This window comes from Python bivittatus, unplaced genomic scaffold, assembly GCF_059951505.1.
Source record: "Python bivittatus isolate LINGU-HERP-01145 unplaced genomic scaffold, Pbiv_v1 ctg000980_np1212, whole genome shotgun sequence".
NCBI lineage: Eukaryota > Metazoa > Chordata > Lepidosauria > Squamata > Pythonidae > Python > Python bivittatus.
Genome location: NW_028277125.1, coordinates 20,912,930 through 20,926,343, shown reverse-complemented (window position 1 = coordinate 20,926,343; position 13,414 = coordinate 20,912,930). Strand labels below are relative to the sequence as shown.

Sequence of the window (13,414 nt, the reverse complement as noted above, 5' to 3'; positions counted from 1 at the left end):
TCATTACTGCCACAATGTAGGCTTGAACTTGGGCAAGCACTCATGCAGTTGGATTTACTGCTCATCTTCTGTCAGTGTTGCTCTAGGCATTTTTTCTGGTGCTTCATCTGATGGAATTCCACAGTGAACCGAGGAGCTGTTTGAGATCACTGCATAGGGAGAGGTTGTGGTGGAACATTTCACAATGTTTTCTCACTTACTCAAATACTGTAAGAAAATATTTATCATCCAAAGTTCTCTCCAGTTCCAGCATGGAGATTTTATCAGTAACAGAAGTTTGACTTTATATCCTAAAGAGTGTAGGTGGGTGGATGGATGGATGGATGGATGGATGGATGGATGGATGGATGGATGGATGGATGCTGCATATTATTTCCAGTTTTTCTTAGTATTCTTTCCACAGAAAATAAAAACTTTTTTTTGGTCATTACTACACAACTTCCATTGCTTCAGATTTTATCAAAAGTCTACAAATATGCTTGCAATAGCAACCATCTTTCCTTCTGTGGCAGCTCTGATGTTGTAGGAGTGGGCAAGTATTTGTACATGTACACCCTGACTTAGTTACATTGTTCTGCATTCTGAAGTTCATTTTTATGTAGATAAATGTAAATTGTTCTTTGGAGGAACAAGGATCCATGCTGTAAACTAACTGGACTGTGAGTTATATTATTATTATATTCTCCTTGTGAAGCACTGATGAAAGTAGTATAAGTCACAGTGGAGAATACAGTTTTATGTTATGAAGTGAAATGAGCTTAAATCTATATAGTCTTTATTGATTCACTTTTCATTAGATCTAAGTTTTTAAACTGGGAGGAAAGATTTCACTACAAAGTTTTACAGCTATTATTAAACTTTTTAATGTAGCCCTCAAGTGTTTTTTTTTCTTTGCCAAAAATATCTGACACTCATGAAATGTGTGGGATTTTTTCATAGAAGCCCATGTGCAACTGGAAAATTTTGTTATTAGTAGCATTTTATTGCCAGTAAGCTAAAAGACAACTATACATGGTAGTCCTTCGGGTTCGAAGAAGACACACTGTTGTGCAGTTCATCTGTGGATACTGAGGTGGCTCTGCAGTCCCAGTCTGGAAGCGCAGCCTAGCACAATGGGGGCACTGGAAGCGCATTGTTGTAGTAACTGTGTGTTATTTTGTGATGCCACTCATGGCTTTCTATCAGTTTTTGGTGGGGCCTGTCTTCAAAGCTGGTAGAGGCTTCATAGCACAGGACTTGCCAGTGGGTTCTGTCAGAAGCTGCAGCTTCTAGTTCTCTTGGCTGGATGTCATAGTGGCATAGGGTTTCTTTCACAGCATCTTTGTGGTGCTTGCATGGTTGACCTTGAGGTCTCTTCCCAGACTCCAGTACACTATAGAGCAACTGGCGAGGTATTCAGTGTTCATCCATTCTGATGACGTGTGCCACCACCGCATCTGGGCTCTGATAATCAGGGACTCAATGCTGGTGGACTCCATGTGATCCAAGACCTCCAGGTTGGAGATACAGTCTTGCCAACAAATGCCAAGGATGGAGCGGAGAGTGCACATGTGAAATTTCTCCAGTTGTTTGATGTGCCTTCGGTACAGAGTCTAGGACTCACTTCCATATAGGAGAGAAAATATAGCTTTAGTTCTGTAGACTTTCAGCTTTGTGGAGATATGGATGTTGCGTTGATTGAACACTCTAGTATGCAGCCACCCCAGTGTCTGGCTGGCCTTGCTGATCCTGGAGTCAATTTCTTTGTCCAAAGACGCATTGCTCAAGATGATGCTTCCTACGTATTTGAAACTGTTTACATTTGTCAGCTGGGTGTCATCAACAGTGATCCTTGGTTCTGCAGGGTTTGTATTTGGCTGGTAAAGTCCTTCAGTCTTGTTCAGGCTGATAGGCCAAAGAGCATAGCAGCATTTGAGAATTTGTTCAGCATCAACTATACATCATTGTCTTTGTGTGCCAGGAGTGCACAATCATCAGCAAAAAGGGTTTCTTGGATGACTGTATGGAGGCACTTCGTTCATGTGTTCAAGCAGTGAAGGTCAAAGAGCCGTCCAGTGAATACCTGATGTATACTCCCTCCTTCAGACCCTGGACAGCACGTGACAATGTGCAAATGGAGAACAGATTGAACAGGACTGGAGCTAGCACACAACCCTGTTTTACCCCACTGGAAATGGTAAATGCAGCTGATGTATCACTGTTGTAAAGAACCTGCCCTGTCATTCTGTCATGAAGTAGCTGAATCATCTTCACAAATTTCCTCAGGCATCCATAACGTCTCAGGATGATCCAGAGAGCCTCTCTCTTTACAGTGTCAAATGCCTTTGTCAGGTCAATGAAGACAGAGTAAAGAGGCTTGTTCTGCTCGATGCACTTCTCCTGGACTTGCCTCATGGCAAATATCATGTCTGTTGTACTCTGTTCTGGCTGGAAGCCACACTGCGCCTCTGGGAGGTTGCTTTTCGAGATAATGACAAGTCTGTTCAGGAGAATGTGGGCAAGGATCTTGCCTGCAATGGACAGCAGTGAGATACCCCTGTAGTTTCCGCAGTCTGATTTGCTTCCCTTATTATTTTAGAGAGCCACAATGAGGACATTGCGGAAGTTGTCAGGCATCTGTTCTGTGGACCTAATGTCTTTCAAGATGTCTCAGAACCCTGTAAGACCTTTGGGTCTAGTGCTTTGTAGATCTCAGCAGGAATGCCATCCTGTCCTGTTGCTTTATTTGAGTTCATCTGTGAGATCGCTTACTTGATCTCATCAGTAGAGAGAGGCAATTCTAGGGCATCCAAGACTGGCAGCTGAGGAATCTGCTGTAGGACTTCATGATTAACTACAATGCAGACAGTGCTACATCCCTACATAGTTATTGTAGAATATGTTATATGAGTTTCAAATATATATTTCTTGAGATATAACAAGGATTGATATACTTGATAGATTAGACATATCCTTCAAGCCTGAGATGCACTGAAGTAAAAATCTTACATTTGTTTTTGTTTTACTTGTAAGTAGTTTTATATGTTAATTTTATGCAATAAAATAATTAAACACAGGTCATAATATGTGAAAAATAAGAAAAAGTATCATATGATGCTCACTTTTGCTCTGTTGATATGTACACCAAAGTAGCTGTTTTTCTACACATGGCATTTGCAAAGTTCATGGCTTGCTTTGCTGAGTCAAGTTGTGAGGGGGCATACTTATATCCCTGCTGCTTCCTTTGGAGATTATCACAAAATTTTCAGTGGTTTTGTTGTGGTGCTTCTACTAAGGTTTTGCAATTCTGGATGCCAGCACTGATAATTTTGAGTGGTTAGATTAGGTTACTTTTCAGTGTGTAACACTCAAGAATAGAGAGAAGCTGATTAAGGTAGTACATTCTTTTACTCCTGCCCAGTTTAGCTTGAAACCTTGAGCCCAGAAGTTAAAAACAGCTTCAGTTAATATTATAAATACCTAATCAGGGATAGTAGGATGACTCCTGATTTGAAGACAATTATTACGCCTCTTTTTAAGAACCCAGTGCTAGATCCCTAGAAAATGACATTATTAGGAAAAATTTTAACCTTGTGTGTGGCTTCTTGGTTGCAGGCAATCTAAAATGTAGATTATTTGGACCTATTTCAGACTGCTCCAGAGCAGGAACTGGTACTGGTAAACTGCCTGTACTGGTAAATATTGCCAGGGGAGAAGAAAGGCTTATGAAGATTTTCAGTAAGTTTTTGGGGATATGTAGTCCAAAATCCAAATTAGGGCAGTACCTATAATAGACAGTTCAGAGATCTCAAAATAACAAACAAGCTTTTCTTCTGGAACCCGTATATTCTGATAGCTTGGATTTAGCCTAGGAAAGAAGTTTTAATGAATATTTTTGCTTATTTTATCTATGTATATCTTTGTGCATATGTTTTTTTTTACCACATTTACTATAATGACTAGCTTAGTTGGCTATGCAAAATATATATATATATATATGATTCATTGTAAGTGAGTTTTCTTTTGATATCTATTTGAGGCGAAGGCATCGATCTAGCAGCAGTTCTTCATATGGGTCCAAGAGAAAACGGAGCCGGAGCCGATCAAGAGCACAAGGAAAATCATATCGGCCTCAGAGATCAAGATCAAAAAGCAGAACAAGAAGGTATGACAGTTTTGCCCTGGGAGAATGATTGACCAGATGACATGTTTTTCACTTTGCATTCTCTAGTCTTAATATCCATGATACAGTAATTGGTGATTTTATGTTAACTTCAAGATAATAAAGGTCACCACGAAAGGTTGAAGTACTTTGACTTCTGTATACTTTTTATATTTTAGTTTAACTTAGAGTTCCTTTGTGTTATAACTGATTAAAATCTTGTAATGTATAGACTTGATATAAGACCAGTCTGGTTATGACATCTATTATATAAAGCACATGGTGTTAGCGTATGTAGATGATACCAAGTTAACAAGTAATCATTATGTTGCAGGTTATTAACTATTAGTATATGCGCTTATTTGAATATTATGCTCAGGATAAAAGTAAAAAGTACTTACCAGTATTCATAAGTAATTTTCATTAAAAAAAATAACCTTTGGAGTTTTGTGTGATATGAATAAAGTTATGGAACTGCAAATATTTTGTGAGCCTGAAATCCACAATAAATATATTAAAATAATGGTACCAAGTAATTTGTATGAAAGATGAAATTATGAAATCTTTATAATCTTATGAACTAGGGTTTCTGTGGCTGTATAAATTGCCTAAATCAGAAACATTATTGACATTCTGCAGAATTATGGTCTTTTTTGTATTATAATTATTTCAAAAGAATGGCTAATGTTATATACAAATAGAAGGCTTTATTTAGAAAATATGCATTTTTATACAGTGTTCAGAGATTTAATGTTTTATTTTTGTGGCAATTCAAAGAGAGTAGGTACATGTTACACAAAACAGAGATTATTTTTAGTATTAATCATGAAAATTGCAGGAGGAACCATTTGCTGCAAGGGTGTACTGATTGTGAACAATGCAAAATGTCTGAGGATATTTTGTATCATAAGATTGGTGAGATCCAGTTTTTGTATTCAAGAATTAAATATACTGCTTACTAAAAGCTTATCTACAGTTTTATGGAGGAGAAATAAAATCAAGGTAGAGTGCATTCAGTCTTACAAGCAGATTTTAAAGAATGCTTTTATGGGCATAAATTGGATAAATTAGATAAAAATCTAAACTTATGGGCTAATCAGGAATTCCAATGATTGCAACAGTTGCAGACCTCTTCATTCATACCCATGACTGTATATGGTAGCTATTTTCCTAGGGTGTGGTCTCTCTTGAGGCATTGAAATGTGAATGGGATGAATTGGGCAGGAAGGATTTATGGTATATATTTTTTGCTTGTATGCTACTCAATTTCCAAAGACTCGGATCAGCTTTTAAATAACAACACAAAAAATTATTTCAAGAACTTAGCAAATGAAACCATGATGCCTCACCATTTGAGGGTAGCAAAACATCAAATTTCCCCAAATGCCCTTCTGAAGGATGCAGATGATTGGACCACCATATGTTTGTAGTGTTAATACATGTACTGTAATTCAGCAGTAGCATTAAAGAGAAGCAGTTTTCTTATACCTGTGTATCTATTATTAGGCGTATGCAAATCCTTCAGAAATGTACTTTGTATGTCCTCCAGCATGTCCTGAAGCACCTTCTTCAAAGGTGCATCTTTGATAATGAGTCTTGTTTATGAGATGAGTGGCTCCTGGCAAGAGAAGCACTCATGAGAACTGGGAAGAATGTTTAAAAGGTGCTTTGTAAGCCTGAACTAGAGGGCTTTAAACTGAATGTTGTGGGGGAGGAAGAAGAATGCTTGGAAAATAGTACAATACCAAGAACTGGGAACAAGACTGGGAGTGAACACAAATACAGGAAAAAGCCAAGATACATAGCTCAAGGTTTTTTCTTTGTATGTAAAGAGTGTGGGGAAAATAGGAAGAACTACAAGTCTTAATGCAGGAAGGCAAATATGACTTAGCAAACATTATTGATAGGACAAAATTCATGAGTGGAGTACAAGAATTGAGGGATACAACTTAATCAAAATCAATAGGCCAGACAAAAAGGAAGGAGATAATTTTGAGGCTGCCTGACTCTGTAGTGACTCTGGGCAGCTTAACACATAAAAATTAAAAGAAAACAAAGTATGTAAAAAAGAAGATAACAGCTAGAAGATGAAAGAAAACCCCAATAATCCAAACGGCAAAAAAATTAACCAAAGGGACTCTGGATAATGCTCTGGATAACAGAACTTTTAATGAGAGAAACAGTAATAATGGGAGATTTTTATTATTTTGCTATCTGTTGGAAAACCAACTCAGCTAGGACTGCAAGGTCCCAGAAATTCCTCTCTGGTCTCACAAATTGTTTCATTGTCCAAAAGGTTCAAGGAGAGACAAGGCGATTGGCTCTCCTAGATGTGATACTAATCATTAGGGAAGAGCTGATTGAAGATCTTGGAGAAGAAAAGACTGGAGAGACATGATAGTTCTTCAGGTAGCTGATGGGCTGTTTGTAAATAGGAGGCAGAATTGTTGGGAGTTCTAGCAGAGAGGACAAGAAACAATGGGCTTAAATTACACTGAAGTACATTTTGATGAGATGTCAGGAAAAAAACCCTTTCTTACTCATAGCTGCAGTTAATTTTATCTATGAGATTGCATGTGCATCTTTGGACTATGAATAGTGGCATATAAGCTGGTTGAATGAGTTAATAAACAGTTTTTTTCAGAATAAGCATTAACCAATACATAATAAATATCAGTAACATTTTTGCTGATGTGGAACAAACCCTGTCTGTAGATGAGTAGTTTAAAGCAGTTGTTTACCAGATTGGTGTATATTTTCAGCAGATACTTTATCTTGTCCATTTGCTGTTTTCCATGTCAGTTTTTATATTGTTTTCCCTTTGAAAAATACGTTTTAACTCATTTGTTCGAACAAAGACCTAACTTTATAAAAGCAAAATAAATTATAAATTCATCAAAATAGTCATATGGTGCACACATTGCTATGTTTATAGTTTTCTTTTTTGGTTCTTTGTGTGCTATTGAGTTTTATATTGGATAATTTGTCTTCCAGTTCTTACATTCAGACTATATAAATGGCTGGGTCCATTGATTAACATGAAGTATTAAATACCCAGCTTTATCTGAATTCTAGCCATGGAAAATTTAAGAGATTCAGACAGTGAGAGAACAATTGGGGTGTTCACTGAAAAGCCTTTTCTGATGAGAAGTATGTTATTTTACTTACAGCCTGTCATATTCCTAAGGCTTCCCTAATTTAAAAAATAAATTTTCCCAGTTCAAATTTAGTCATCAAGATCTGTTTAAAATAAGCTATCTCATTCTCCCCCCTCCCCCCAAAAGTAGCTTGGGCTACTTTTCTAGATGGGGTTTTACTTCTGAGAGGAGGGAATTTCATATTTAAAGAAAAAAAATGAATTCTGTATCCTATCTATGTTCTCACAACAGGATAGAATTGGCTAAATTTGAGGTGGGCAATTTGTGGTTCCACATATGTAGGAAGCTAGCCATTATCTTAACAGATTTGGCCAGATAACGGTTTATTTGTTTGAGTACAGAATGCCATGTGGATTTAACACCTGTACTTTGCTTACTTACATGAAAATGCCACATCACTGACATGTATTTAGGTCTTTTGACTCAAGAATTTTGACTCCAGATTAAAAATCACAAGTTCTTTCATATGATATGTTTTTAAGGAGCTATGTATCCATATTATCACATTTTTCTTACAGAAATTAGAATTATAAATGAAGACTAGTTAACTCCACAAAGTGTTAGGCCAGTAAATCATTTTCAAACTGAAAACTCTTAATTATTATCTTCTGTGCTTTAACTATTTTTTCATTTATTCTTTCATCCAAAGATGAATGTTTTTACTGCAGTTATTCTATTTTAAATTCAATCTGAATCAAGAATTGAGGTTCTCTAGTAATACTATATATTTACAATTGTCTTTCAGTGCAGTGCAAATGATGTAAGATCACAAACTAAATTTCAGCAGAACAACCACATTTACATTAAATTAGTAATTTTAAAATAGATTTAGTTTGTTTTACTGAGCATTTGCTTAATAATGTTTTGTTGTTTTGCAATCTTTTTAAACACAATAATTCATCTGTGAAATACAGGCACATTGTCAGCAGAAAAATTGAAAGCAACAGCTCACTTTCTGAAACCACAGATATAGTGATATAAAGAAATATTTCAGCTCTACAAAATTTAATAAATCATCCTATTTCCTAATTTGATCATATTAGATGCTGATGTGGAAGAAGCATTTCAAATGCCATCTCCTCATTAATATACATCAGTCTGGGGAATGGAATAGAATACTTATGTGGAGATGTCACAGTTAGTGTTTCTTAGTTTACTAAGTGGAACAGGTTGATGTGATACTGAGTGCTATTTGTCAATGTCTTGTTAAAATGGTTTGGGTCGAGTTATGGAGTCCAGAAAGACGGTGGCTGATAAATCAAATGTGGATTGAGTGGACAGGAGGCAGTGATTGATACTGTGACAGGATATGAAGAAAGGAATCTTGATACAAGCATGCACAATATTGAATATGAGAAGGAAAATGACCCTAGAGTATGGATATTATTCAAGGAAATGAGATTAATAATATCAGTTTGAAATTATTGCCATGTGAAGATTAGGATGCGGCAGTTTTTTTTTAATAATATGGATTTCTCTGATGGTATCATTACAATTGTGTATATATTATACATGCATATAATACTGAATTATTCCTGCTAATGTTTTAATTATTAGTTTGTGTTAATTGTTGAAGTTGCATTCTTCATATACCATGTGAATGTTGCATTATTTAATTCTTTGAATTATCAATGCTTTATTTGAATTAAAACAACAATGTTGGAGCAACATTAATCTTTTTAAAGAATTTAAGCCCCAGTTATTACTGTATTAACTTGTTTTTTAATTGCATAGTTTATATAAAATATGCTAAGCTTAAAACTTACTTTAGAAATTATATTGAAAATGTATCAGTGAAAGCATTTGTTTTAATGTATGCAATAAAATAATGTTTTTTTTCCTGTTTGGCTGGTGAAACTTGATGACAATTATGTTATTGGACTGCTAGGATGCAGTGCAATACATCTGTTATAAATCTTTGTGCCTCATACCAACATGTGTTATTATCCTGAAGGTTTAGAACTCATATTCTAAACTCTGTTAAAACATTTTTAAAGACATATACACAAAATGTAACATTTTGATTATCTATCTGGAGCTAACCTATGTGATTATCAGTATATTGATGATATCAGTACAGGCATAAATTTGTGGGATTGATGTTCATGGCATCTTCTCTTATACATTGCAAACTTATTTTATATTTGACAAGTATTAGGTATTCTCCTTCTGATGTATGGTATACCCTGAGAGAGAGGTATAATAGAGAGTGAAAAAATACATGGCAAAAGCCTCACCTGCCTTTGTTTTGCGTATTCACTATTAGTTAAGATGCTAAAGGCAGTCTAAAATGTTTTAATATGACACGAACAGCATAAATCTAAAATTATTTTTTTGTGTAAATAAAAAAGGTATTTTCCTATATAACTATTGCAATCTGTTTCAGTTACATCCTAAACTTTATGTGACATGACTATTGAATTAATTAATGATATTAGTTTGCAGTTGCCTGAAAATGGTAAACTTGCAGGAGGCATTAAGCTGTTCTGTCATATTTCTTAAACACAGATTGATGTTTGGTAAACAATAATGTGTATGATTGGCAAATGACAAAAAAATGAACTAATTGGATGTGATATCACACGAAGGTCACTGCCATTGTAAGGCTATTTTAAGAACATTTCTGTGATTTTGAAAGGCCCAGTATTACTCTAGTTGCTCTAGTAAGTGTGTGTTTAATTTTTTTGGACATCAGATTCAAGAATGTTATTGATATGACAGAAAGAATTTATAAGAGAGGAATCAGAACAGTGAAGGGTGAAAAAGTCAAACTGTATGTGCAGCAATTTGTGATTTTGTCAAAACTGATGAGTTTCAAACTTTTTTCATTGAGGAATAGCTTTGTTATGAAATAATTGATAAGTTCAGAACAATATTAGTTTGAAGTATTCATTATTGCATTTCATCTATAGCTACAAGCTAATTGTTCCTCTGTATTAAAAAGAAACCTTTTGTCTCATGCAAAAATATTAAACATTTAAAAGCTCTTGACTTTTAATGATATTTACTGATTTATCAAATTCTGCTTCTACTGCGGAAGAATTTTAAATATGTTTTCCCCAAATATTAGCTTTTCATATTAGTTTCTCTGTTGTTTGAGAATGCAGTTCTAATTAATAAATTGTACTGTATTATCATTGCAAGAGTAGTTCAAGAAACTACAATTTAAACAACTACAGTTGCTCATTCCTACCACTTTTGGACATTTGCATATTGCATCCTCCTGTGACTTGATCTTGTGACAAACTATCATTTCTTGCTGCAGTTGAAATAAGTTAAACAGTGACTTGCAAAGCATGATTGGAATCCACTTTTGGTTTTCAAGCAAATTCATGGTTTGTGTGAATTGTAGTTTGAGTATAATGCCAAGTTATGATATGGTGCCAAACCCCCCCCCCCAAAAAAAACAACCCTACAGAAAACGAGTAATCAGTTGTGAATTAAATGTCTGTGTAATTCCAAATTGAGCTTGACATTTTATCTGAACTGCCCATTATAGGCGTTATGAGTTTATCCAAGTATTTATGTTCAGTTTATCCATGTACTTACGTTTTTCTTTTACTTTAAGGTATTTCATTATCTAACGTGCGCGCGCACACACAAACACACAAACATTTGATATAATTCTATATTAAGTGGATTGAATCACTCTATAAGGAATCCTTATTTGGCTAGAATCCTTAATTCTATAAGGATTATAGCCAAATAAGAAAAATCAGTATGACTAGAATCCAGAAGACATGTACTATATAGATGTGCATTTCAGTCTAACCACGTCACCTCTCTGTAAGGTCAGAGGTCTCTCTGGAGCAGAATTATACAAGATCAGAAAGGAAGATCAGGAAATTAATTTCTCCCCCAGTGTTGTATATTATAGTGTACATCCTGGGTAACCAGTGTAGCACCCAGGACAGCTAGTATGCCTAACAATATCTCCCCTGGCGCCCCACCCAGGTCTCATACCCCATATAATATATTTTTAATAATGAAAAACAAAGTAAATGGAAAGCTAGCATATTGCAAAGTACTGGATTTTAGCAATATATTTATCTCCAAAAATGCTTTTTGGTTCCATATAGAATTTGTAGGCATTCTTAGAAAATAAAATAATGGGTATATTCAATCCAGTATTTTGTTTGGAAGTGTTCCTGCATAAGAAAGCTAAAATAATAGCAACATGTTTAGTGACTAGAGAAGAAGGATGGGATTGAATTAATTAATTTCCCTTTTATTAAATGTCTGTTTTTGATTGCCTGCACTCATCATGGCAAATATTCCTATTCACCACAAGAGGTTGGGGACTATAGATTATGCTGTATATGTAACTTTTCCTCCATTTCTGAATATGTATGTACACATACATCCTGAGAGAATCTTAGTTCTTAATGGATTATTTAAATAATCAGGTGGTTCATAGTACCCAGACTCACTCTGTAAATACTCACACATCATAAATGAACAATTACAAATATAATTTTCTTAAATTGCCTTAATTGAAAATGGGTAAATCATATTTTAAGCAAGTCTTAATATGTATGACATAAAGGGCGAATTTGGATGGGCTTGAATTATACATGAAACTTTCAGAATACAGTGGAACCTCGGTTTATGAACTTAATTCGTTCCGTGACTCTGGTCACACCCCGAATTGGTCGCAACCCGAAGGAAATTTCCCCATAAGGTTCAATGTAATTACCGTTAATCCGTTCTGGCGTGGAGGACAGGGAGGCGGCTATTTCTTGGAGGGAGAGTCCCCCTCCCTACGACCACGTGTCAGGGGCGGAAAAATGGCCGCGGACCACGTGTCGGGCGGAAAAATGGCCGCGGACCACGTGTCAGGGGCGGAAAAATGGCCGCGGACCGTGTCACGGGAGGGAAAATGGCCGCATATCCTGTTCGTACCCCGAGGCGGAGTTCGCAAACCGAGGTAAATTTTTGCGGCCGGAGCTGGTCGTAACCCGAAAAGTTTGTTAACAGAGGCGTTCGTAACCCGAGGTACCACTGTATTCAGTTGCATCCATGTAATACTTTGATTAGTCCAGTTTAAAGATTACAAAAATGTGCATACTTGAAATTTCTAGATCTCTTCTTCAGGCAAATATGTGTGTATATGTGGTGATGGAGGGAACTGACTTAATACTTAAGTCATGGTATCTTGACTTAACTCATGGTGAGAACCTTGAAGGTACAGGAAAGGAGATTGCAGTTGTTTATTTTAGAATCTGGCTTCTGCTATGATTTATTTTTCATTAAGCAAATGTATAGGGACACCCATTACCAGAGGAAGTCTTGGTGGAAAACTGTTTTAAGAATTGCTGGAATGAAGAGAGAAATATATATACATAAAATATTTTATTTGCTTGTTTGTTTGTAGTGTAGTGATAGCCAGGTTTCACTCTACTGGTATTCCAGGTTTTGTACATTATTTGTGTTGATATTATCATATTTAAAAGAAAAAAAGATGGTCCTGAATTTAAGAGGTCTCTGCCATAGGAAAAGTAGTGGGGGGGGGGGAACAGACAAAAATCCTGTGCAATGTCTAGCTTCTCCACCTTTTTCAACCTAAGATTGAAATAATCCTGTAGATTTTCCTTTCTTCAATAATTGAGTGCATGTGACATATTGGTATAGGTATGTTTATGTATGCTATACAGTACTATACTGTAATATTGTATTGAATCTATTGGAGTTGGTCAACTATTAAATATAAATGGAAATGTATATATAAATATAAATATAAATATAAATATAAATATAAATATAAATATAAATATAAATATAAATATAAATATAAATACTTACATGCTAGCAAGAAGTCCAGAACTAGGACAAAAAAGCACATTTATTGGATTAATAACTACTGATTAAAATTAATAGTCTGTAACATAAGGCATCTCATTTATAAAATTAACTGATAATTCCCTTTGCATTTGCTGGCTGTTGTTTCTTTCCTATACAACCACCCTCACAAACAGAAATACATGCACATAGAATATTTATTTATTATATTGATTTATATAGCCACCCATCTTGCAGTTGTGACTTGGGCATCGAACATAGAATTAAAAGCAATGAATAAAAAATAATAACAATAAGGACAGTGACACAATAAAAA

General features: G+C 35.4%; 1 protein-coding gene across 2 annotated transcripts in view; it reads left to right on the top strand.

The window, feature by feature from the left end:
* RSRC1 (arginine and serine rich coiled-coil 1) overlaps positions 1–13,414 on the top strand; it is a 196,012-nt gene that overhangs the window by 3,984 nt on the left and 178,614 nt on the right. For both annotated transcript variants that reach the window (XM_088132040.1, XM_088132039.1), the window contains exon 3: positions 4,019–4,144. In XM_088132040.1, coding sequence (XP_087988166.1) covers positions 4,019–4,144 — 126 coding nt within the window. The remainder of the gene's footprint in view (positions 1–4,018; positions 4,145–13,414) is intronic.